The 26,472-nt window shown below is 35.0% G+C and overlaps 1 protein-coding gene across 2 annotated transcripts; it reads left to right on the forward strand.

Annotated features, from left to right (window-relative positions):
- Positions 1–8,362: 8,362 nt before the first annotated feature.
- phtf1 (putative homeodomain transcription factor 1) lies at positions 8,363–24,329 on the forward strand. Of its 2 annotated transcripts, XM_056468028.1 has the most exons (17): positions 8,363–8,675; positions 8,904–8,995; positions 9,078–9,134; positions 9,227–9,296; positions 11,256–11,414; positions 11,598–11,778; positions 12,950–13,073; positions 13,155–13,334; positions 13,414–13,668; positions 16,071–16,199; positions 16,422–16,682; positions 17,399–17,530; positions 18,534–18,620; positions 20,800–20,955; positions 23,072–23,167; positions 23,249–23,374; positions 23,621–24,329. In XM_056468028.1, exons 2-17 carry the CDS (start codon positions 8,966–8,968, stop codon positions 23,639–23,641), a joined length of 2,064 nt encoding a protein of 687 aa, XP_056324003.1. In that variant the 5' UTR covers positions 8,363–8,675; positions 8,904–8,965; the 3' UTR covers positions 23,642–24,329. The 2 variants fall into 2 exon arrangements, with proteins under 2 accessions (XP_056324003.1, XP_056324004.1); XM_056468029.1 differs by lacking the exon at positions 8,363–8,675 and having other exon boundaries at positions 8,694–8,995.
- Positions 24,330–26,472: the final 2,143 nt, after the last annotated feature.

Consider the following 26,472-nt stretch of genomic DNA (forward strand, 5'->3'; position numbering starts at 1 on the left):
GTCTGTCTTCCCCGCAAGCCCTCTGGTGTGTGCACTCGGTCTCCCTCAGTATCAGTCATCCAACCTGCCACCAAGGATCTCTACGAACAACCAGACTCCACTCACTTCTCCTCCATTCTACTTATGTGCTTACATGTTGTAAATAAACATCGTTAATATCTCACTCACCTTCCTTTTCCGTCTGCTTCCCATAACAAATGATAAACATTATAAAATATTATAATGTAGACTAACAAAAAGGCCTAACTACACTACTGTTACATGTACTGCTGCTAAAAACAAATAGCCAAATAACAATAATATGTCCACCTATTGATATAACTACTGCTAATTACAAAAATAACAATAATATGTGAACCTATTGATATAACTACTGCTATTTACAAAAATAACAATAATAAAACACAATTATAACTAGTAATACAAAATAGAAATGTAACATTTATTATATTTTATAACAATTAGTTTGTTTGCTTGCTTTATTTATATAGCACATTTAAAGAAAACAAATGTTGACCAAAGTGCTTTACAGATCAACCAACACACAAAAACTTGTACATGTAAACAAAATAAAATGAATTACAATCAAATGCAAGAGACAGACGGTGATTTTTTAAATGAGACTTAAAAGCACCAAGGGAAGAGCATGACCTGATAAGTAAAGACAAATCATTCCATAGACGAGGGGCTGCAACAGAAAAAGCCCAGTCTCCTTTTGATTTTAATCAAGACTTGAGAACAACTAGCTGGAACTGCTGTGCAGACCAAAGTTGCCTAGATGATATGCCAGTGAAGAAGCTCACAAATGTAAGTAGGTGCCAGACAATTCAAACCTAAAAAAACAAATAACAATAACGTGTACTGGATCCTAAACTGCACTGGGAGCCAGTTAAAGTGATGATAAAACTGGCAAAATGCCAGCAAGATGTTTAGTCCCAGTTTAAAGCCTAACGGCTGCATTTTGGACCAGTTGCAGGCATACAATTGAAGCACTGGAAACTCCTGAATACAGAGAATTGCAATAGTCCAATCTGGAAAAAAATAAATACGCCAATGAGGGTTTCCAAATCCTTAGAAGACAGAAAAGGCTTTAACTTTAACTCAGTGTCAAAACTAACTCCAAGACTCTTTGCATGATTGTGGACCTTAGTTTTAATTGTGGACCAAGTTGATTAATTGTAGATTCACAAACACTCTGAGGGCCAAACACTAGCACTTCAGTCTTTGATTCATTCAGGTGTAAAAAGTTCCCACCAAACATTCCTTAATATCATTAAAACAAGTAAAAAAAGCATGTAAAACCAAGCTTTCTCCTGTTTTTATTGGCATATAAAGCTGAGTTTCATCAGAGTAAAGATGATAACTTATATCATATTTCTTGCAGCCAGGGGAAGCAATAGAGCTGGGCCCAAAATTGATCATTGGGGGACACCACACTCCATACAGGCAGAAGTGGATGAAACATTTCTAAATTCAATGGAAAAAGTTCTCCCTCAAAGATATGAACTAAACCAATTCAGAACATTTTCTTTGAATCCCAGCCCACAATTTTAAACGCTTAATCAAAATTTCGTGAATTATGGTGTCAAATGCCACAGTCAAATCTAGCAAAACTAGAAGTGCACATTTTCCTGAATCAACAGTCAAAAGATGCTATGCTGTGCCCTAAAACCAGATTGACATTAATCTAAAATGTCATTACAAATTAAATGAGTAGAAAGTTGTTGAAAGAGACCTCTCTCTAAAATTTTGGACTGAAAAGACAATTTTAAAATTGATCTATAATTCTTCAAATCAGATGAATCCAAATTGGGCTTTTTTTAAAGGGGTTGTACTACAGCATGCTTTAAGCAAGATGGCACGACTCCACTCAACAAACTAGAATTCACTATTGATAAAAAATCTAATCCAACCACCTCCAATACCACCAATAGATTTACCTTAAATTAGTAAATCTAAACAAGAAATGTTAAGTTATTACAAATAGTTTTAGCAATTATATAAATGGCGAAATAAAAAAAGATAAGCCATAGTATTACATATATTAATATATTAAAAATGTACTAATGATGCTAATAAATAAACAAAATAATAAATAACAAACCAAAATATCTAACCTTCTAGAATAATAAATTCAGTAATAATAAAATAGTAAAAACGTAAATAAAAAGATTTATTGATTACTGATTGGGGGCGGTGCGATGGTGCAGTGGGCCACCTCACAGCAAGAAGGTCACTGGTTCGAGCCTCGCCTAAGTCGGTCGGCATTTCTGTGTGGAGTTTGCATGTTCTCCCCGTGTTCACATTGTATTTCCTCCTGGTTCTCCGGTTTCCCCCACAAGTCCAAAGACGTGCTATAGGTGAATTGAATAAGCTAAATTGGCCGTACAGTATATGTGTGTGATTGAGTGTGTATGGGTGTTTCCCAGTGATGGGTTGCAGCTGAAAGGGCATCCACTGCGTAAAACATATGCTGGATAAGTTGGCGGTTCATTCCGCTGTGGCGACCCTTGAGTAATAAAGGAACTAAGCAGAAAAGAAAATGAATGATTATAGATTATGATGATTATTAGTTATGATGGTGATTATGCTGTATGAAAATCACTCATTTAAAATGTTTCAGAATTATCAGTCAAGTTTAATATCATAAAAATATCTAACTAAATAGAAAGAAATTCCCAAACTCCACAGATTGCCATCCCAAATCCATGACAAAAGCTAAACTACATATGAATTATGAATAAAATATGAAAGAGCATCCTGATCTCTTTAGCTAAATATTGACCAAATACAACAACAACACAACCTTTTCTGTTGAAGTATTTTCTCTAGTGATTACTCCTCAATCATTTAAGCTTTAACACAGCATTAAGGCACCAAAGACTTGCATTATGGTCCAGATAATAAGCGTTGTCAGTAAATTGTCTGTCATAATTGCTTCATGTAATTTCTTTTCGTTCATATGGTGACATTATGGTGTCAACCTGATTACTGTGATTATTCTGCATGTCCTTCATTATATGAGGAATACTCAAAGCATTGTTCAGAGAAGCTGACATTACTTGTCAAACACAGTGTGGGTGCGTTTCTGCATGTATATATTTATAGACGAAGCTCATCGAAGTAGAAAACATTGCAATAACTTGCAATAACAAATATTATCATAAAATGGTTGTAAACAGCAGTCATTCTTTTGATCTAATAAGTTCCAGATAAGAGCCCGTAAACAGCCTGTTTGTGTCTTGATGGCAGTCATAAGGCACAAATAAAGGTCTAAGGATTCATGGTGTTGATTAGTGTCAAAAGATTCAATTGGATTTCTGCAGTAATTTTATCTTGTCAGACAGAAGCAGGCATGTGAATTCAATTAAATGAAGGGTTTATCTAGAATAGCCATTATATAAAAAGGAGAAATGAGGAGACAAGTGAAATTTACAGCAATCCAACCGCACTGTAAAATGATCTTAAGATTTAAAGAGAAGAAAAACAAATATGTATGTATCTGTCATTGTCATGTAAACTAATTCAATTAAAGTGCTGACATCTAGTGGTGAAATACTGACAGCGCATTATTGTGTCACTACGCTATAAATGGCAGCGGAAATGTTACTTTTTTCAGCGCGTATCGTTATTGACCAATCACAGTCGTTTGTGATTACTGAAAAGTTAATCAATTATTATTATTATTTTAATGTTTTATTAACAAGAACAAGCATGTACAGTTTCGTTATACAGAAAAAGTATTTCACATTTTTTCAGCTTTTTATTCAGCATATGTTTTACACAGCGGATGCCGGATGCCCTTGCAGCTGCAACCCAGTACTGGAAAACATCCATACACACTCATTCACACACATACACTACGGCCAATTTAGTTTATTCAATTAATAATGAATAAATTAATGAATAAAGAGACTAAGCTGAAGGAAAATGAATGAATTAATAAATATTTATGTAAAAATGTTATAGGAGGAACATAGAATATTAATTGTTTCAACTGCTTTTCTATTTTTAGACTTAGAACGTTATTTATTTCCCCGTCACTCATTTAACTTGAATTGGCATTTGAATGCCTTTGAATCATATTATATGTTAAAGATGGCCTCAAACCAAATTTTAAATGCATTTTATGGTTTAGTGCACTCTGAAACATATTGTTTTTGTCCAACAATTATAAACCCTTACAAGTTTAAGTGTGCTATAAGTATACTTTTTTTAAACAAAATAAATACTCAGTTTACCTGAAGTGTACTTCTCTGAATATACTTAAAATAACACTTAATGCTTATACAGGAAAGTGTAAGCATAAGATATTTTAAGTATATTAAATATAACCAATTACTTATACTCAATTGTGTGATCAAGATATACTCAAAAGTATGACATAATTTATGCATGCACATGTGACTTTGTTATGTTTACTCTTTTGATTGGATAGCTCATTAAATACTTTCTTTCTTTCTTACATTTTATTGTTACAATTAAAGTAAAAAGGAACTTTTATAAATTTGGGTCAATTAGTCCTAAGTACATTATAACTTCATTGACCTATCGTCAATTATTCTTTACTTATAGGGGGACTGTTGAATGCTTGATTCTGATTGGCTAAAGAACATTCCAAGGCATGCAATTATTTACCAATAAACAGCTAAAATAGTTCCAGGCAGGTCTTGACTGTATTACAATTCTGTTTCACTAATAATTTCAGTTATTTCACACCCTACTGTACATGTTTCCTTGTGCTTGAGCTCATTTTGACTGACAGTAAGACTTTTGACCAATTAATTTGTTCAGATAATTGGTTAAAAATGTAATTTAAGTCATATTAAACAGTTTTCTTTCAAGCTATTTTTTTTATGTTTGTTGCATGAGGAAATAAATATGCTAGACCTATCAGTCATAATTGTGTAAAGAGAGAGAAAACATCAGTGACATCAAGGTTATTAGTAAATGCAAGATAAATATATTTTTTTTTTAAGTAGAACAATCTATAAAACAATTATATGCGCATCATCACTTTTTGAAATGAGAAAAAAAGTAAAGTTATAGACTGGAAAAGCACATAAGATTTGTTGTTGTTGTTGATGTTGTTGTTTTAGTTGTTGTTTGGGGGAAACTGTGATGTTTAGTTTTTACTATGATTTATTTTGTATTATATTATTTGGGTAGTAGTAGTAGCCTAGTAGCAGTAGTAAAGTTTTCAGCAAAAAATCAATATCGGCATCTCACAATTCCCAAAAATCAGATTAGGCCTAGAAAATTGCAATTGGTGCAATTGCTAATGTGTGTGCATTTGTCTGTGTTTATGTGTACTGAAAATCAACCCACCTCTGGGATGGTGGCAATTTTTTAAACTAACATAAATAAAATACTTGAAACAATAGAGCCTTTTCACAATGACGTCACTTCACTTCTACCTTTCCGCAAAGAAGTGTTTTGGTAGTTCCGTTTTACCTTTGAATGCGATACTTCTCAGAATAATCCACAGCAAACTGAAAATACTAACATTGCATGTTGAGATTTAAGACTATTAAATTACTGGGCTTGTGTTCAAATACTTCTTTCTGAGTTTCGAAATGATTACTTTTTCTAAAGTTATTAAGAATAGGAGTAAGCTTTGTTTATTAGCGAAAGTATATATTAGTAGCCGTTTCCACTAATTAATGCTTTACTTTGAATGAATATAAATTTATATTACCTATTTAATATAAAAATGGTGCAACAGAGTAAAAGTCTTTATTACATCTTCTCATATAACCCAGTATGTATGTCATCTATAAATGAAATCAGTGTCAGTAATTATTCACTGATCATTTACATTTGCTTGGTTCTTTTTTTCTATTTGAATGAATTAAGTGTGTCCTGCTGCCAACTACTGGGTGGTTTTAACTGGATATCTAGTTTCTTTCAATTAATTACAAGTTACAAATAATTTCATAAACGAATAAATTCAAATGCAGTCTCCTTGGTGTTATTTTTGCTGTTGTAAACATGAGGTAAATACAATTCCACTTTCAAACAACACTTGTAGGTCCATCTCTGCCCTGCACAGATTTAAAAAAAATATATAATTTTTGTAATGATTTTGTTTCATTAGGAAAATTCATGTACAATATTGCCATTTAATTTAATTTAACTTTAATATAATGTTTTATGTTAATAAAACCTAATAAATAATAAATCTTTATAGATAAAAATGCCAGAGAACTGACCAGTGAATAGAATGTAAATAATATGAGTATGTTTGTGAATCAGCTGTCCACAGCAGGCTGTAAAACAACCACAGTACCAGCACAAATATGCTGGTATTAGACATCCCTACATAGTTTTATTTATTATATACAGTTAAAGTCAGAATTATTAGCCCCCTTAGAATTTTTTTAGCCTTTTTTAAATATTTCCCAAATGATGTTTAACAGAGCAAGGAAATTTTCACAGTATTTCTGATAATATTGTTTTCTTCAGGAGAAAGTCTTATTTGTTTTATTTCAGCTAGAATAAAAGCAGTTTTTAATTTTTTAAACACCATTTTAAGGTCAAAATTATTAGCCCCTTTAAGCTATATATTTTTTCGATAGTCTACAGAACAAACCATTGTTATACAATAATTTGCCTTATTACCCTAACCTGCCTAGTTAACCTAATTAACCTAGTTAACCCTTTAAATGTCACTTTTAGCTGTATAGAAGTGTCTTGAAAAATATCTAGTAAAATATTATTTACTGTCATCATGGCAAAGATAAAATAAGTCAGTTATTAGAAATCAGTTATTAAAACTATTATGAGCAGAAATGTGTTGAAAAAAATCTTCTCTTCGTTAAACAGAAACTGGGGAAAAAATTTCCAGACTTCTCAGACGGCGCAGTGGGTAGCACTGTCACCTCACAGCACGAAGGTCGCTAGTTCGAGTCTCGGCTGGGTCAGATGGCATATCTGTGTGGAGTTTGCATGTTCTCCCCGTGTTCGTGTGAATTTCCTCCGGGTGCTCTGGTTTCCCCCACAAGTCCAAAGACATGTGGTATAGGTGAATTGAATAAGCTAAATTGTCTGTAGTGTATGTGTATGAATAAGAGTGTATGGATGTTTCCCAGTGATGGGTTGCAGCTGGAAGGCCATCCGCTGCGTAAACAACATATGCTGGATAAATTAGTGGTTCATTCCGCTGTGGCGACCACTGATTAATAAAGGGACTAAGTGGAAAAGAATGAATAAATATACTTCTCATATAAGGTCTAAAACTCTTAGATTTGCCTTTAGAAAATGTGTAGCGCCTGTGTAAACATCTGAAATCTTTATTTAACAAATGCTGACAAGTACACATACCTTCATCTGATGTAAATGCAGCAACACAAATCAATACACCATCAGTGCTCCGTTTTAAAGCCCCATCTTCTTGCTTAAAGAAGAAATCTCCCTGAACTGTAAGTTAGTTTGAGACGCCATTTTGCTTGACTGCACACTACAGAAAACAGCAATAGTCATTATCTAACCGTATATGTAGTAAATATACAGTGAGTTGTTAAATTCTCTATTTGGTGGTGTTGCGTAGGTGAAGTTTACTCTTCAATGGAGCCAATATTATTTTAAAAATGATATCAAAAGCACCATATATTTATTATTACATATATTATATTTACATATAGCTGTAAAATTGCGAGTGGGACAAACTACATGTTTAAGTTCATGGACTGATTCATCTGATTCATCATATTTGATTCAGATGCTTTAACACTTGGGTGCACTCCTTGGCAAAAACAATTTTGGCCCACGCTTGCATTGAATAATATACATTCATTCATTCATTCATTTTCTTTTTGGCTTAGTCTCTTTATTAATCTGGTGTCGCCACAGCGGAATGAACCACCAACTTATACAGCATATGTTTTACGCAGCGGATGCCCTTCCAGCGGCAACCCGTTACTGGGAAACATCCATACACACTCATACACAACAGAAAATTTAGCTCACCCATTTCACTTATAGCGCATGTTTTTGGACTGTGTGGGAAACCGGAGCACCCGGAGGAATCCCACGCGAACACGGAGAGAACATGCAAACTCCACACAGAAACGCCAGCTGACCCAGACGAGGCTCGAACCAGCGACCTTTTTGCTGTCCCACTGTGTCACCATGCAGCCCTGTTAAAGAACAATGTATTTTATTTTATTTACTTTTTATTTTATTTTAATGTTTATTTTGTTCTTTTTTATCTTTTTTTATAGTTTATTAAATTTATTTTATTGTCTGTTATATATTTATTTGTTGTTTGTTTTGTTAAATATTCCACATTTTTACCGCAGTTTATTTTGTACGCCGTGTACTTCCGCCATTTGCGCCTGCTGTGTCGTAATCTCTTGCTTCACACACTTATCGTCTCTGCCAGCAGGCAGCAGCAGCGCCGTTGATGAGAGTGGGAACTTTAACAATCACTTCTCCTTTACAACATCTTATTTCTACCGCCGAACAGGTCGAGGCGAATTAATGCTATTCTGGTTTGACGTCAGATAAAGGCAGCTCACAACTTTAGACGGCTGTTTGTACATCTTGCAGAGCTGTTGATGATGTAGCGTCAGATAGTTTTGGTGAAGGGGGCGAGGTTTGTTTCAGCTCCAGTAGAAAATGTTGACAAAACTCCTCACGCATTTCTGAGGAAACTACAGTTTATTGGCCTTCAGGTAAGTTTAATATTATATCACGTCACGAGAGCTAAAACTACAGCAACTTTACCAATAACTGTCGTGTGCTGTCTAGGTAGGCGGCGTTCTAGTTTTTGAAACACGCCCGCTCGCTGTATTTGTTCTTGATGAGTCGCTTCCTATTATGTGTACTGCATACAGCTTGCAGGCGTTTTCTTTTTAATGTCAACGATAATGACATAAACTTGAATGTCTTGCTCTTTCGAGGAATGGAATTTCCAGTGAACGACATTGATGTCTGAGATGAGCTGAACTTATGTATTTCAAATATGGCAGGAATAGCATGGTATCAGAAAAAAGTGAGTGTGTCTACACCTGTCAGGTAAACAGAGGTTGTTTTTTAGAAAGGCGTTAAAAATGTCTGTCGTGTTCTTGTCAAAGATTGGAGCTTATGATCAGCAGATTTGGGAAAAATCTCTGGAACAGACTGAGTTTAAGGTAATTTGTGTTTGAAATATGGATGGGTTTTTTTTGTTGTTGTTGTGTAAAATGTGTGCAATAAGATTTGTGAAACTCTTCCGTTTGAACAGGGCTTTGGAAACAAACTTAAAAAGACTGGCCATATTAAGCCAGATCTCATTGATGTCGATCTAGTGAGAGGTGAGTTGTCATACAGGTTTAGCACCTAAATCTGTTGTCATTACTCATAAATAAAGGTGCAAAAGCTGCACGTTTGTACCTAAAGAGTCCATACTGGTGTGTTATTAGTGTAAATATTAAAACCTAAATATACAAAAATGAACTGATTCAGATCCGGTGACCACTTTTGTACCTTTGTTACTGTGAGTGTAAACTTGATACAGGCTGTAAACCAGGTCAGATTCAATAGAAACTGTCAAAAAAATAACGATAAAGATTTTTTTAACATTCAATATGTTATTCAATGCTTAATCATTACTATGCAAGTATTATAATTATCAAACTCAGCATAATCAAATGTAATGTCTGTAACACCGTGTTACTAAATAAATTTTTCATTAAACTGATCAAAAGTGACAGTTAAGGCATTTATAATTTTGCAAAATACATTAAAAAAATTATTCTGATTCTCCTGTGTGTGTGTGTGTGCGTGCGTGTGTGTGCGTGTGTGTGCGTGTGTGTGTGTGTGTGTGTGTGTGTGTGTGTCAATCAATCAATGGACAGAACTAATAAGCAACTTTGCTGTTTTCAACATTACTTTCATAATAAGAAATATTTTTGAGCATTAATTTTTATGATTATGAACCTTGAACGGATATTTATATTTACTGTATATATGATTAAGTAATTAAAGCATTAACCAACTCCAAACATTTGCTTGTAATGTACATTTTTAAAAATGACATTGTATAAGTTAAGGAAACCTAGCCTATTAAACCTGATTTATGTTTATATTTTACTGTTTGTTTTGTAATACAATTAGTCATTGTTATATAGTACGATGCTCTTTTGGACAGTAAAACTAGTGTCTTTACAACAGTGTTGATTTAAAATAATTAAAAAGAATCTTTTTCATAGTTTAGCGACATTTTTTGACAAATGATAACTAAAATAAGAAAAATCATTCCTTTTTTTTCAAATGTTGAGTTGGGAGAATACAGGATGTGCATCTGTGTATTTTATCAGTGCATTAGCTCTTAAAATGACAAAACTGTATAAACATGCTGCTCTCGGTGTCATTAACGAATCAACAAACGAATCAAATGATAAAAGGATAAAAATTAAATGATAAACGAAAAGAGAAATTCAGTCTGAGTCAGACTGAGTGACTTCAGTGTCTGTAATAATGATTCATCTCTTACTTTCATAAAAAATATAAATACACTTTAAAGTAGTAATTAATAGAAAAGATCTTAAGAGATAGTTCACCCAAAAATGAAAATGTACTCATTGTTTACTCAAGTGGTATCAAACCTTTATGAGTTTCTTTGTTCTGTTTAACACAATATAAGGTAAAGTCTACATAGGATACAGCTGCGGATACGCACATCAATCTAGCATCATTTTTTTTTTAACACTGTATAACTATAAGTAATATTTTTACTGTACTGTGACAGTTGGGGTGGGGGTAGGTGTTAATAAAATACAATTTATTGGGTAATTTAATAAATACCATAAATAATACTCAGTACAACTATTGTTTTTACGTTACTGTAACGGTTGGGATAGGGGTAAGCGTTAATAAAATACAGTAAATGGGAAATTTAATAAATAATATAAATAATTCTTGTTAACTTCTGGCCGCAACCGTATCTGATCCGGTATCATCAACAACCATGAAAAAAGATATTTTGAAGATCGTTAAAGAACATGTAACCATTGACTTTCTTGGTAGGAAAAACAAATAGTTTGGTAGTCAATGATTACAGCATTCCAAAAGAAAGAAACTCAAACAGGTTTGTGACAAGTGAAGGGTGAGTATATGACAGAAATTTCAGCTTTGGGTGAACTAACCCCTTTAAAGCAATTCAGATGACCAAAGTGTGCCGAAAACTATATCATAAGACTGCATGTTATAATATTAAGAATAAAACTGAAACAGAATTTGCTGTCAAAATTAATGCTGCTCTATAATTGCAGGTTCCACATTTAGCAAAGCTAAGCCAGAAAGCCCTTGGACTGCTCTGACTCGTAAAGGCTTGGTTCGAGTCCTTTTCTTTCCTTTCTTTTTTCAATGGTGGATCCAAGTTACGTCTAAATGCATCTCCACCCTCATTTTGGTTCTCTACGTGCTTCAAGGTATGCGGTTTTTCTTCTCTTCAGCAAACCAGTAATGTGAAAGTGTGCTTCAAGTTATTTGGTTAACCATTCTTTGAATTTTTCAGATTTTGTTGAGAGATAAGACATGGGGTTTAGGGAAAACAATTATAATCAAATATGCGTCATCATGTTGACCTCTTGATGGATTTGTGTTGTTTGCAGTGGCAGGAGCTGTGCTGTATTTTGAGGTGCCAGCAGCCTGTGCTAGTGAGGTTGTTGGTCCGTTGTGTCTAATGCTGTTGTTGGGAACAGTGCATTGCCAAATAGTATCCACGGAATCCTCCAGAAGCCCAGACATCAGCCCTGTTCCCAGCCGGACAGCCAGCCCTGTTCGCAGGAAAAGGTTAAGCTTCTGCTGTGTCAGATTTGTGTGAGATCTCATAAGGGACTGAGTGTTTGTTTTTTTCCCTCTCATCAGATGGCCAATGCATCTAATGTTCTGCAAAGCTGGCAGCTTAATCAGCAGTGCCAGTGTTCAGCTGACACTAATGGGTCAATGACAAATAAGAGACTCCATAGTGAAGAGAAGGAAAAACGTAGATAAACGGGCATGTTCTATATTTGTACAGATTAACTCTTTGTTTTGGAGTCACGGTGTTTAGGAAAACATTAATTGAATGTTTCTTTTTTGGGGCATTTTATAAACCTGAGAAACATTAATTATATTTAGCTTTATCTTAATTATCTAAATATATTTTACTAATAAAAAGTGACCATAAAGACATTTATATTACAGAAATGTTATTTCATAGAAATTCAGCTATTTTATACTTTTTATTCAAAGTATAATGAAAAATAAAATTTACTTTTTCCCACAAAAATATAAAGCAGAACAAAATGTTTCCATCAATAGCTGAATTTCTACTGCCGGGCCAGTGCGAGCCAGGGTTTTTAGCGGGTCGGGCTGAGCCAATAGTCTGGGAGTTTGAGCAGTAAGGCCGAAATCATGTCGCATTTCCATGGTCAGCCCAATATCTCGCAGTGCAGCACGCAAAAACCCTGCCCCCACAAACCCAAATGGTAATGGGTAAATAATACTTCACAATATTACAGTTTTTATTAATGTTTGGTCAAATAAATTCAGCTTTATTAAAACAGAAATTGTGACTGATCCAAACTTTTGATTGGTCTTGTATAAATATGATTTAGCTGTGATATATATAGCATATTGGAATATGTAAATTCTTTACTAACATTTAAATACAAATAACCAGTATAAGTTTTGTATATTTCAGTTATTACTTTTTGTGATATATATTTTCTTATATCAGGACATTTGATGCTAAAAAAAACTGTTACAACGTAGAAGACTCATTGGATAGATGGATGAATGGATGGTTTACATTTTAATAAAAAAATTATATAGTCAAAAATGTTGCATCATCACTGACCCTAGTGTCAAGTGTTTATTGTTAATATTATATATTACAAAAAGTTTGGTCCTGTTTTCTGGTTGATCAAATTTTTTTATGTTTCTTGTTTTTAATCATTTTGATGTTGTTTTTTAATCACAGACAGAGGAAGAGTAGAAAGGCCAAGAGGTCTGGGGATGAAGGCAGTCGAGGGGCAGGGATAGTAGAACTCAAACCCTGGCAACTTGAAGACAACCATCGGCTCTACAGATCAGAGAAGACTCTGGTAAAACGCTTTCCAAAAAATCTGTTCTTTCAAGACTCTTAATTAATGTTTATGTTGATGGAGATTGTGTGGGCTTTACAGAACTCTCTGAGGAGGCCTCCATATGGGGCATCTGAAGATCTATCAAGTGAAGAAGAGGAAGCAGAAGAAGCAGAGCTACAAAGAGAGAGGCTCTTCTTATCAGCGCCTCCCAAATATGCCAGCGCTCTGAGAAACAGACTTCACAACGTTCCCAAGAACAATCTGCAACCCCAGGCTCAGGTGGATATCTGACTGAAACCAAGAGAGATGTCTGTTGGAGAGTTCAGGATATTCATTAGCATTCTGTGATCTGATACAGGCAGAGAGTAATGGCGTGCCAACAGAAATCCCAGGGCTGCCACGTGAAGTTGAGCATCTCCGGCCTTCAGAGGGATCGCGTCCTGCTTCTGACACAGATGATATGTTGTGGGAGGAGCTTTTACAAGATTCTGACTCCGCCTCCACAGGAAGCAGTGAGATTGGGGAGGAGGAGCCTCACAGTCAAAGCCACTCCCTTCCTGTGCCCACCATTGCTTTAACAAGTGATGAGGATGAGGACGAGGCCTTACCGCAGGTGGGGTGCAATTTTGCTGGGAAAAAATATTTCAAGAATTATGTCATTTTATATGCACTTAATGTTTTTTGTTAAGTTTAGAAAAAAGCTCATTTTAGCTCCTTTATTAGAATTAAGATTGAGATATAAAATGTTTTTCTGTCAGTGTTGCCAGACTGGGTGGTTTGTACAGGTAAAAAAAGGGCAAATTTGGTCTGTTATGAAACTTAAATTTTATATGCAACTTATTTACCAAAACATAACTGTGTGCTCCTTCTCCATTCAGTTAGTAGTGACCAGTGCATAGCACCCAAGACGAGGTGAAGGAAACTTGTATCAAAATCTGACTCCCCTTCGCGTCCACGCGCATCACGCTGCACCTACTGTAAACTCACAACGGTTTATCATGACTGTTTTATCCATCATTTTTTTCAGTAATTGACAGCAAGAACAAACACAGAAGCGTTGTCGGATTGACGAGCAGCACCTAATTATGTTCAAAAGAATTTAAAACACCAAATGGGACTAATTTATACCCCATTTCGAAAGTAAAACATACTCTTAATAGGTTCAATTCAATTCACCTTTATTTGTATAGCACTTTTACAATGTAGATTGTGTCAAAGCAGCTTCACATAAAAGGTCATAGTAAATTGGAACAGTGTAGTTCAGTTTTTTAATTTAACGTAAACACCCCAAGGGTTGAAAGGCGGATGGCTTTTTATTTGCATGTGGTTTTTTAATGTAACTTCTATCTACTAGTTTTATCTTCTGAGGGTTATGGATGAAATATTGTAATAATTTAGTAACAATATTAAATCCCACCCCCCGTTTAGAAACTTCTGTTAAACCACTAGAAATGGCAATTTTGTGGTGTAGAAATGGCAATTTTCTTCACAAGATTGTGGTTTGAATTGCTGTGCTGTAAATAATTTTAATGTGACAATACACTAGGGGTGGGTGGAAGAAATTGATTCATCAATGCATTGCAATTGTTTTTCTTTCAATTCCCATTAGATTCAAATCAAAAATTGCAACGGTGCGGGCCTGTGCAAGCTAAGAAGAGAAAAAATTATTTGGACAAAAGTGGACAAACATTAAAATTTCCAAGATGTGGCACAGCGCTGCGGTCCTCATCCATTTTCAAATTCCTGCCAGATCTCAAAGAAAAACCTCAAGTTGTCATTGACTCTGTGCACTGCTTCTTGCTGTAAAAAAAATAACATAACTATGCTGTATCTATAACCCTCAGCTATCATCCTTTAACCCAGAAAAGTCCATAAATTTTGTGGCCTCAGGTGCAAATTTAAGTTGAAATTATTTAATGCAAGAATTTTTATGTGAATTGTTTTTTTTTTTTTTTCACACTGCGCATAATCCTAAATTAATGCCTTTAAATCCCTTCAGTTCATATTAAGCTTGCAGTGTTTTGTGGTTATAAATTCGAGATAACTTGTCACACTGTTCTTAACATTGCAAATGTCTTATTATCCCCAGTAAAAGCCTCTTTTAACAACTCCATGGCAAATAATGTGGCACTAGAATGTATATGCGAGTCGTTTAGACAGGTGGCAACACCAAAGCTCCAAAAATGCCAATTTATTAAATTAAAAAGGCAGATACAAGGCATGTAACACCGTCTGATGAAGAGCCGCTGTGCTCGAAACGTTACACGCCTTGTATCAGCCTTTTTAATTTAATAAATTGGCGTTTTTGGAACTTTGGTGTTCTCGCCTTTTTGATTATATATTTTTGCACTTTTTGCTATTTGGCTGAGCACCTATTTAAAGTGATGTGCATGCTTTTGTGCATTTTTTCAGTCATTTAGGCAGGCAATCAATCTCAAACTGAACAGTAATTAACTAATTAATTATTCATGTGCTTTAAAGTTTGTTTAGACACTTTCACGCATCTTTAATTTTAGTGTCTGTCTGCAGGCAACAATGTGTTAACCTGCAGTGGCATACACATTTAATTTGCATAATGTCATTTTCATAGATGCACTCATAATAGATGGGTGTTTCTTGTGTGATGTTGTTAAGTCACATTTATTTGTTTTGTTATATATTTTTTCTACATATTGGACCACATCAATAGTTTGGCCAAGAATTTTACCAATACATTTTTTCATCAGTTAGTCAAATAATTTGATAATAATAGCAAAATATTTTCATACCAGTTTATGCACTACTTTCTTTCTCCCAATCATTTTATTCTCTTGACATTTTCGTATTTTCTTGTGACCTTGAATTTTTTAACTTGATGACCCCCAGCTTTTATTCAGAGTATTTAAAAATCCTCATTATAGAATTCACTTAACAGTGTAAAAAACAAAATAGGCGTTTAATTTCTTTAGTAACTGTGGTTAAAAACAATTCAAACAACAATTTTGAATTTAACAAATGATTTCTTTCTCTCTTCAGCACCAGTTTTCATGGCTACAAGCTTGTCACCCATCCAAAGACCGTGTCAGTGCCATTATCTGGGAGCAAGGAGAGTGTAAGAAAGCAGACATGTCGGTGCTGGAGATCAGTGGTATCATTCTCACACGAGTAAAGTCCTTTTTCACCCCTGTTTATCTCTACTATACTTTAGTGATTTCAATTTCTTGGAGAGACAAAAGAACTGTTGACTTGTATTCAAATACAATGTAAACTCCTCTCTGTAAGCATTTGAATGGTGATTGCTTTGCAGTGGTATTTGCCTATGAGTCACTTAAAGTAACAGGTGAGTGTTATTACTGTTAACCTGCGCTCAATGATTTCTGTTTCCAGGTGAAGGTGGTTGAACAGGGGATGGGTTATCTGATATTTGGTGGTCTGGTCACTGCATCACTGGCTCTGCTGCCCTACTGCTTCAGACTGGCGCAGAAACTGGATCTCAATGCAGTTTCCCTGGAGGATCTGCCAGCAGTCGCCATTGGGTCGCCTTGTGCCTTCTCCTATGCGTTTTTCATCATCGCCACCATGGAAAGAGTTTTCCTCTGTGGACTCTTCTTCTTTATGATGTGTGTGGCTGAGAGGACGTATAGACAGGTGAAGACAAAAATAAATCATCTTCAAATGTAGTGTTTGTATTGGTAAGTGCATTAATAATGATTTGGCTAATATGTTCCTTTATTTTGTTAGGTTATGTTTAGTTCTACGTACTAATACTTTGTTCAGTATATTATAGACAAGGTTTGAAATGAAAGCCCATCATTGGGTGTGAAAACTGACCGTGGGAGGTGTAATACCAACACACTAACCAATTTGACAGGGTTATGATTCATAAATTATGTTACTGGTTTGCATCTGGTTAATGGTCTACCAGGGCTTCAGGAGAGGATTAAGAGGCTGGATTTTCCAAACTGTCCTCATAAATTCTTCATGTCTAAGAGCCTTGCGTAAACTACCTCTTTATTGCCAACCATGCCATTCCAGAATTGCAGATACATTTCAAGCTTGTTTCCATTAATTTTCCTTATTAATATATTATAAGTAATTCCTTATTTACTGGAATGATATACAGTACAACAAATGTGTAACTTACTGTATGCTGAATCTGTTGTTAATGTACAATTATGCAAAATTTTCAAATGCGATAGTAAACGTTTGATTCTGTCACATTTGTTTAACTTGCTAAACTTTTTAAACCACCAACAGAGTCTTTGAGCTACTAACAATCAAAAACTTGACATTTCCCACCGTTTTAAACTCAGACGTTTTCTTTTTTTTATTTTTTCTTAACATAAATGTAATATCATCCACAGCGCCTTTTATTTGCAAAACTCTTCAGCCATCTCACATCTGCACGCAAAGCCAAAAAATCAGAGATTCCTCACTTTCGGCTGAAGAAAGTACAGAATATCAAGATGTGGCTTTCACTTCGATCATTCCTAAAGGTATCACCTTCCCAATGCACTTTACATGTAAAGAGACAGCACCATATATCAGTCATTGTCTGATAGTAGAGATTATATTTTATTTTTTTATGTCTTATTCTCATAAATATTTATTTAAATAATGTAAATACAATTTTTCTTTTGAAAATTCAGTGTCACATGATTCTTCAAAACTTATTCTAATATAATTTGGAGCTCAAGTAACATTTTATTTAAAATATTTCCAATTCTTAATATTTCCAGAATTCTTACGTAATAGAAAGGTTAAAAGTAAGAAATGGAGTCTTTATTGTCACTTTTGATCCATTTTATGTTTTCGTTCTGATTAGAAAATGTATAGTTTTAAAGATTTTTTTAAAAACAAATATTTATTGGTTAATAGTGATTGTGTGTGTGTGTGTGTGTGTGTGTGTGTGTGTGTGTGTGTGTGTGTGTGTGTGTGTGTGTGTTTGTGTGTGCGTGTGCGTGTGTGTGTGTGTGTGTGTGTGTGTACACACACACACATTTAATTTAGTATTAATTTAGTTAGTACATTTAATAAATTTTTACATTTTGGCATCATCTAATCTCTGTATTTCATTACTTATACTCTATTACTTTATTTAATGACCTATAATAGTTAAATGTTGTTTTTCTCAAAATGAATATCAAATTAAAACTGTACATTTCACTTCTGTCATTTACTTGTAGCATTAAATGGTTGCATTTTTGTAGGTTTATTTTTTATACATTTATAAAATTAGTATCGAATTGTATCAAATCTTGGCCACAGCTAGAACTGAGGGTTTTGTTTTTGTTTATTAGGAAGAGTGATGAAAAATGCTTTACAGTCTTTACTGTCAAAAAGCTATTTGGCTGTTGTTACAAGTTAAGCCTACTAGTTTAACTGGTATGGTGTTGTTTTTTTTGGCAGACATGATTGGCAGTCCTTTTATAATATACCCAAGTCTCATTATATAAAGATACAGTATCAATTTAATCATTTCTTTGTTCTTTTTAACAGAGACGTGGCCCTCAGCGGTCTGTCGATGTCATTGTATCATCAATTTTCCTCTTGGCTTTGTCCATTGCCTTCATCATCTGTGCACAGGTTAGCTGTTATTCTACTAAACACTTTTATTCTGACACACCCTTTAGGCATTTCTTTTAAGGTTTCTTCTTTCTAAAGAAAATTAATGCTATTTACATAAATGCTTTACCTTAAAGGTCATTCATTCTGAAGCACAGAAACACCCTCTGTTTCTACAAAGATACCATTGAGAGTCAGGAGAGCAGCAGCGTATAATTTTCCAGCCAAACGTGTTAAAACCAACAGCAAAAATTGTCTTTTTTGCTTAAAATGAGACCTTTTATCAACGTTTACATTTTAAATAAGTGGTAAGAGGAGTGGGATGCATTGGAAAATAATCAATTGTATAAATCACAACCTGAAATCTCAAAGAGCTGTAAGACTAGATTTGGTCAAGTGATTTTTACCAGATGCCATAACGGACATATTAAGAGTAACCCGTGCATTTTTGCTTGATGACCCCAATCAATGTTTGTACTGCACAACTCCCCTTACTGTAAAACATTTTACTGGACTGTCCTGCTTTTAATGATTCCAGGAGGCTTTTTTAATTAAATTAATTCTCTTAAGGACATTTTAAACAAAGTGACACCAGGAAAACAATTTATTTAGAATTTTTTTCACAGTAAAATTTTTATGAACAGTAAAAATCTTGTTTAATTTATGTATTCATTTGTTTGTTGTTTTGAATTGTATATTTATTATTGAAATGTTCTTGCCATGAAAATAACCTTGGTTGCTGACATGGCATTAAATAAAAAAAATATTACATTACATTTGCTTGCCAAATCAACAACTTAGACCTGATTGTGGAAGCACTTTTATTAAAACCTTTGCTTTATTGAGCGCTAATATTCTAATTGGTCTGCCTTTTTAAATAGTGGGAAAGTGTTTGCACTGATCTGTATCTTAAATAATAACGAAAATAATGAGTTAATATAGACACAACATTGACTGACCCATATAATGTAGTTCACTGACATATTCAGTCAGTGGTCTGAACCATTAGAGATGAGGAAGATGCTTAAACAATGCTGAACGAAGATAATTTGAAAATCAGTAAGCACAATCTTTCATGATCATCCATTTATTGATGCAGGAGCACAAACCTTTAAGTGAAATTCACCATTTTGTTTAAAACAATAGGTCATCTTTGAGAATTGCATGTGATAAAATGGCTCATCACAGGTTGCTGTAGGTCAGAATTCAATCATTATCCCATAAAACTGAAAGTTTAAATAAACCTGACTAATAAATTAGGTGTAACACACATATATGCATTTATCTATCTATCTATCTTTCTATCCGTCCATTTATTCATCCATCCATCCGTCTGTCCATCTATCCATCCATCTATTCATCCATCCGTCTGTCTGTCTATCCATCTATCTATCCATCCATCCATCTATCTATGTATCTATTCATCCATCTATCTGTCTATCTATCTGTCCATCCGTCAGTTATCCATCCATCCATCTAAAAAAAAATTGCCCATTGAATAAACTATGTGAGAATTTGCCAGGGGTTTGAATAATTTCGTCCTTGACATTATACATATATAAATATAGATATGTATTTATGTGTGTGTATGTATCACAAATCACGTAAAACAAAAGGAGACCCCCGATAGTTGGTGTATATAATGGACCCTTTTCACATCGGGGTTTCTCAGTAGCGGAAGTCGTCATAGTTGGGTAAACTTAGAGTGCAGTGAGAGGGAGAGTACAACAAATATATATTTTTACTATCCCGTTTGCTGAAATAATAAAAGAAAAACTCCACCATGGTGTTATCAAGGCTTCCAGAGAAAGGAAAAAAATTGTGTGAGACTGATAACGACAGACTGATGAGAGAACAACTTCAAATTTACTGTCCTCCTCTATAGACGCTGCATTACAAAAACCTTGCATAAGCGGTAAATAGTTTTTGTAGTTTGATGCAAAGATAATATAATACATATGTACATAGATTTAAAAAATCTAAATATTAAAAACTTTCAAGGATTTAAGATTATGATCACTGATCAAACGTGTCATAACAGTCTTGTGAAAAGAGTCCATTTGCTCACTGAGCAAACCTAGTGTCACAGCATCATCTTTAGAGGCGATTAAAGTGTCTTCAAGTGTTAGGTTAAGCATCATAGCTCTGTTCTTGGTAAATGTATTCGCACTATACAGAAAACTGGTGTTGTGTATTTCAGCTTCTGCACAGTCACCACACATTTCTGGACTCAGAGACCAACTGGGAGCTGGTGGTGTGGTGTGCGGCTCTCATGGTCTTCCTCCTCCGCCTCGCAACACTCGGAGCAGAGACCAACCGAAAATACAGCAATGCTTCTGTGCTTCTGACTGAACAGGTGAGATAAAACATCTCACAGAACAAAGAGGCAGTATTGTCCAAAAACAAGTGAACCATTCATATGCGCACACAAAGCAGGCTCAAATAAATGCTGAGCCGAGCTGAGCAGTGTGTTTGTCATTATACTTCCTGATAGTTAACATTTCTTCAGGTATTAACAGGTACATGTACTACCAGTGAATAATGTTAACATTTATTAATGAAAGTATAAGAGTTAACTTTGTTCAGTTAGCTCAGGTTGTTTAGGCAATATTAACAGATGAAGTTTTTTTCTAATTAATATAATGTTTATAACATGTTGAAATGAACAATAATTAAGATGAATAAATGCTGTCAACATTGTTCATAGTTAGTTCATGTTAACAGACATAATTAATTAGTAAATTAAGCTTTATCAGCTTTAATTTCAATTCAATTCACCTTTATTTGTATAGCACTTTTACAATGTAGATTGTGTCAAAGCAGCTTCACATAAAAGGTCACAGTAAATAGGAACAGTGTAGTTCAGTTTGTAGTGTTTAAGTTCAGTTCAGTTGAGCTCAGTTCAGTGTGGTTTAATAATCACTAGTGAGAGTCCAAATATTGAAGAGCATCCCGAACCATGCAAGCCAGTGGGGACAGCGCAGAGGGAAAAAAAACTTCACTAAATGGCGAAAGTGAAGAAAAAAAAAAAACCTTGAGAGAAACCAGGCTCAGTTGGGCACGATCATTTTAATTTCTCCGCTGGCCAAACGTCTTGTGCAGAGCTGCAGTCTCAGTGGCGGAGGCTGGAAGCTGGCCTCAGCGAAGACTCGTCTGTTTTAGTATTATTTATTGTAGTTTTTATTATTAACTGGAATTTGTTTTTTATTTTATATATCATGTCTTTTTAATTTTAGTCAATTTTAGTAATTTTGTGGTGATTTTGATATATTTTTTTAATTATTTATATTTTAGTTTTACTTAGGACTGTCTGATATTGGGGAAGAAATGACATAGCAATATTAAATGTGCCATATACTGCATGGGTTTAATAAGTTAAATTGTTCTCTGATATCTACACAGTTGGTTTATGGCTTCGGCAAGTTTAAAATAACAAGGTTCATGATTGACCATATATGGTTCGTGTTGTGAATATTAATGAGCTCACCTCTGACGTGCTGCTCTTACAGACACACACACAGCATGATGTATGCTGAACAAATATAAATCGAATCAGAACAACTCTAACCTATTTTGCTCACCAGATCTGTTGTGGATAAAGTCTAAATTATCATTAAACTTGATAAAAGAGAGTGATAGAGATGTGTTGCTTTGTATTTTGAAGCTACAGTCAAAGAAAACAGGCGCGCATTAATACCAACCTCTGCAGGAACAGATGACAGTTGAGCTGAGTGATTTGACACAATTCAGTGGTCTACATGTGTTTGTTGAAACATGCGGTTCAAATTTCACGATAAATGAACTAAAGATGTAACTAAACATACCTTATGCCTCGTTAAAGTGGAGATGAATAAATGTGTAATCTGTAAATTTAGCATTTTGCGTCCTGAGACGAGTTTGTCACATGCCTCATGCTGTCATGCAGTAACGCACAGTAAACAACTTGAGGCTCACATTTTCAAAATAAAAGTCCTACATACATAGTAAGTGAAATATATGCTTAAAATAATTAAGGGAGGAAAATTATCACTGTTAACTGTTAACAGCCTGAGGCGTGCATATTAATGATCTCAGAGCTTTTCTTATAATCTCAGAGCTGAGTCGTGTTCTCTCATATGCCATATGACATAGCTGCTCGTCAGGTCTCATCACAGTTTGTTTTGTCCTCTGATTGGGAGGACCCCACCGCGGTTTTACACTTGTGGAATTTACATGAGAACGAAGAAACGGTGGTGTCTGAGGCTCACAGTATGCCCATTTCCATATACTGATCTTTTATTATTCTTTTGTTATGCTTTGGTATACCCAGATTTTCATCATGGGGCACCTTTAAATTTTTCTTTACATTATTGATTTTATTTAAATGCATGTGCACCCCTGAATTAAATCCAAATAAAAAGTCGTAGGCTGCCAGTTATCTAGAATAAAATACAATATTTTACTTTTAATTAACTGCAACAAGTCTGTTTCAGATCAACTTGTATCTTAAAATGGAGAAGAAACCCAACAAAAAGGATCAGCTGAACATAGTAAACAACGTGCTGAGGCTGGCCACCAAATTACTGAAGGTAAGACCGTTATAAAAGCATCAACCTTGCAAAAACACAAAGCATGTTTTGCTCGCATTGACCACGATTTGCTTGTTTCAGGAGTTGGACACTCCATTTCGTCTGCTAGGCCTCACAGTGAACCCGCTCATCTACAATATCACACGAGTGCTCATCCTGTCCGCCGTTTCTGCTGCTGTCAGCGATTTATTAGGGTTCAACATCCGGGTGAGAGAAACATTCGCACTTTAACTACTGTGCTTATCTGCACCTGTATCCTGGGCCTGTTTTATTGTCCCGCTGAAATGCACCTTTATTGATCGCGATGATCTGTGTTTTTATGACACACCGCTTCCTGTTATCAGGACAAAGAGTTTTGCTCACTCTTTGTAGTACATGACTTTTATAATAATGGTGTTTAACAGTCCGTTAACTAACAGCTTTAACAATATCCATCATGTGCTTTTTTAACAGCTCTGGAAGATCAAACCATGATGACTTTTACACTGCCAGCGTCTTAACTCTGGGGGCCAGAGAGACTCTTAAAGCAACCAGATGACCAAGTAGTTGTTATTTTAAAAAACTGTGCAAATCTACTGACCAAACGTATGCATTTTTTCTTTTGTACCCTGTGCCTTCGGCTAGACCGAGCAAACCTGTGTTCAACTCTGCATTCTTGTTGAGTTTTCTTCTTACTCCTAAAGTCGTTAAAGAAGCACAACAAGATTGCAGTGGCTTTTCTTGATGCACTTGCTTACTGTAACTACTTACCAGTTATATTACAAGCAGTGGTCACTGTTATCCATAAATGTAGCCACTGCGAGTGTATTATGTGGTCTGGAAGCAACCACTTAAAACGGAACCACTATGTGCCTTGTGAATAATTGCATATGACAGTACTTTTAGATAAGCTATTTATGAGATATGGATTTGTCAACTGCTGAATAGGGCAATTCAATTGAGATTTTTAAGAAAAGGGTACTGAAAATCTTGCACACTGAAGCTCTTGGAGGAGCACTTTCTACTGGCATTGTATAAGAATAAACCTTTCTCCAAGATTCTTCTTTAATCATCAATCCTTAAGCAAATATTTGAGGATTTGGGAGGTTGAGTAATTGTGAATGTAGAATGTGATGGGTCTGATCACCCTTCCTCCTGACTATTAAATATTCAGAAAAAGCAACAGACTTATTTATTATTGTTTTGTAAGTGTTAGTTTCTGTTTAGTTACAAGAAATGGTAATGTGTTGATTTAGTTATTTTTAAGAAACAGTTTTTATTAGTTCAGTCACTGGCTAAACGTTATTAGAATTGTATAAAATCTTTTAAAATGAACAAATCATAAAAGCTATAGTAATTATTAATGTGTGAATATATTATTGTTAAAGGGTCAGGAAACTCCCCTCTTTCAGTTCAAGTCTACCTCAGAATTTTATTTTATTTTTTTCAAAAAATGCTCCTAAATGGACGTGGAGCGCTGTGAGCAGAGGGAGGAGTGTGCGTGGCCAGCAGAGCAAGGGAAAAAGAGGGGAACAAACAACTGTCGGCTCACAAAATGAGACCCAATCCGAGAGGAGACCCATGATTTTAGTTTACACAGTTAAAATGCAAAAAAAAAAACCGTAAGAAATGTAATGCCCTGTTACATCTGTTATTTCATATACACATAACCACAATTTGGGGGCGTCACGGAGGCGCAGTGACTAGCACGATCGCCTCATAGCAAGAAGATCGCTGGTTCGAGCCCCGGCTGGGTCAGTTGGCATTTCTGTGTGGATTTTGCATGTTCTCCCCGTGTTCATATGTGTTTCCTCCGGTTTCCACCATAGTCAAAAGACATGTGCTATGGTTGAATTGAATATTCTAAATTGGCTGTAGTGTATGAGTGTTTCCCAGTGATGGGTTGCAGCTGGAAGGGCATCCGCTGCATAAAACAAATGCTGGATAAGTTGGCGGATCATTCCGCTGTGGTGACCCCTTATTAATAAAGCCAAACTAAGCCGGAAAAAAAAAGAATGAATAACTACAATTTGTTACATCATCGTAAAGATAATCGTGTTTATATAAACACTATAAATGAGGAGGACTCTCCTCAATCCCGGGTCTGAATGCAGAGACAATGGATAGCACTGCAGCAGGTCTCTTGCCTTATCTATTTCAACCATTAACCTTGCCGGCTATCTGGAAGATTTTAAACTGGCGAACACAGCAGCATGGATATAGACGATGTGTCTGAGTGGTAACAAACTCAACTGATAAACGACAAAAGTTCGCCATTCTCCAATTCTCATACAGCTCTCCAGAAAAAAATGCTTGCTGCACACAAACAGCTTTGCTGTATCGGCCCTGACAGCTTTGTGGGGAAAAACATGCAACAAACCCTGTGGATCATGGAAACAAACACATATGACACGTCATGAACAGCTAAATACTGCGTGCTGTGCGCGGATGCGGTATCACAGCAGTATTGCTAACAAAAAAAATTCAATTTGGTGTAAACTGATCCTCTAAAATAATTATTACAGAAATAATATACCCATTAATCTTTAAGTGTTTTGACATCATGAGGATATAACTATTTGTGGGGCTTCATGGGTGTCTGTTTAGGTTTGTTCATCTTTAAACGGCGCTGCACGGCCTAATTGGTCAATAAAACCAGAATACCACAAAAGTGATTGGAGAGTTGACAGTACCTTACATCATCAACCCCAATGGAAAGTATTTACATAGTTTGAATCATTTATCTCCAATATAGTACACTGTGTGCCATTCACCACATACAGTAGAAAATAGTAATTGTATGAACAAGTGACTGGTGTCAGCCACAGTTTTTGCATCTATCAAAAGTAAAATGTGAGATGCTTCAGATTCTTGAGAGAATTTGATTGGGCAGAATATCTCACAAGTGCAGAGTGATGTCATGAATGTTTGATCCGTGTTTGAGAAGTCATATATTCTGATTTTTTTTGGAGAACACTAGCTTATAGATAACTTAAATTCAGTTATGATTTCTTGAATCTTTAAAAAGAGATCAACTTTAATTTGTAGGTCTGTGCTCAAAAAAGGGGACAGGCTAACAGTTTTTGTAAAAGAAAATAATAGTAATAAATAAATATCTAAACAAATAGCTCCAAAAAAAAGACAAAAAACAAAAGAGTTTTTACTGGAACCCGACTGTAGTCTGACTCCACACTGAACAGATCAGTTTACGAGTCGATTCACAAAATTCATATGAATCAAACCACGATTCAACTGACCTCCCAGTTCAGTCTGCTGCAGGTATTACGGTAAGTAAACGGTGACGTATAGACACACCTTCACTCACG

The sequence above is a fragment of the Danio aesculapii genome, chromosome 11, assembly GCF_903798145.1.
Source record: "Danio aesculapii chromosome 11, fDanAes4.1, whole genome shotgun sequence".
Classification (NCBI taxonomy): Eukaryota; Metazoa; Chordata; class Actinopteri; order Cypriniformes; family Danionidae; genus Danio; species Danio aesculapii.

What these genes read in the sequence shown, in the direction of transcription:
- phtf1 (XM_056468028.1), top strand. Translation starts at nt 8,966, where the DNA reads ATGGCAGGAATAGCATGGTATCAGAAAAAA. An exon ending in ATCTGCAACCCCAGGCTCAG is followed by an intron (nt 13,335 to 13,413) that starts GTGGATATCTGA and finishes GATCTGATACAG; the next exon opens with GCAGAGAGTAATGGCGTGCC. An exon ending in TATTAGGGTTCAACATCCGG is followed by an intron (nt 23,375 to 23,620) that starts GTGAGAGAAACA and finishes CTTTTTTAACAG; the next exon opens with CTCTGGAAGATCAAACCATG.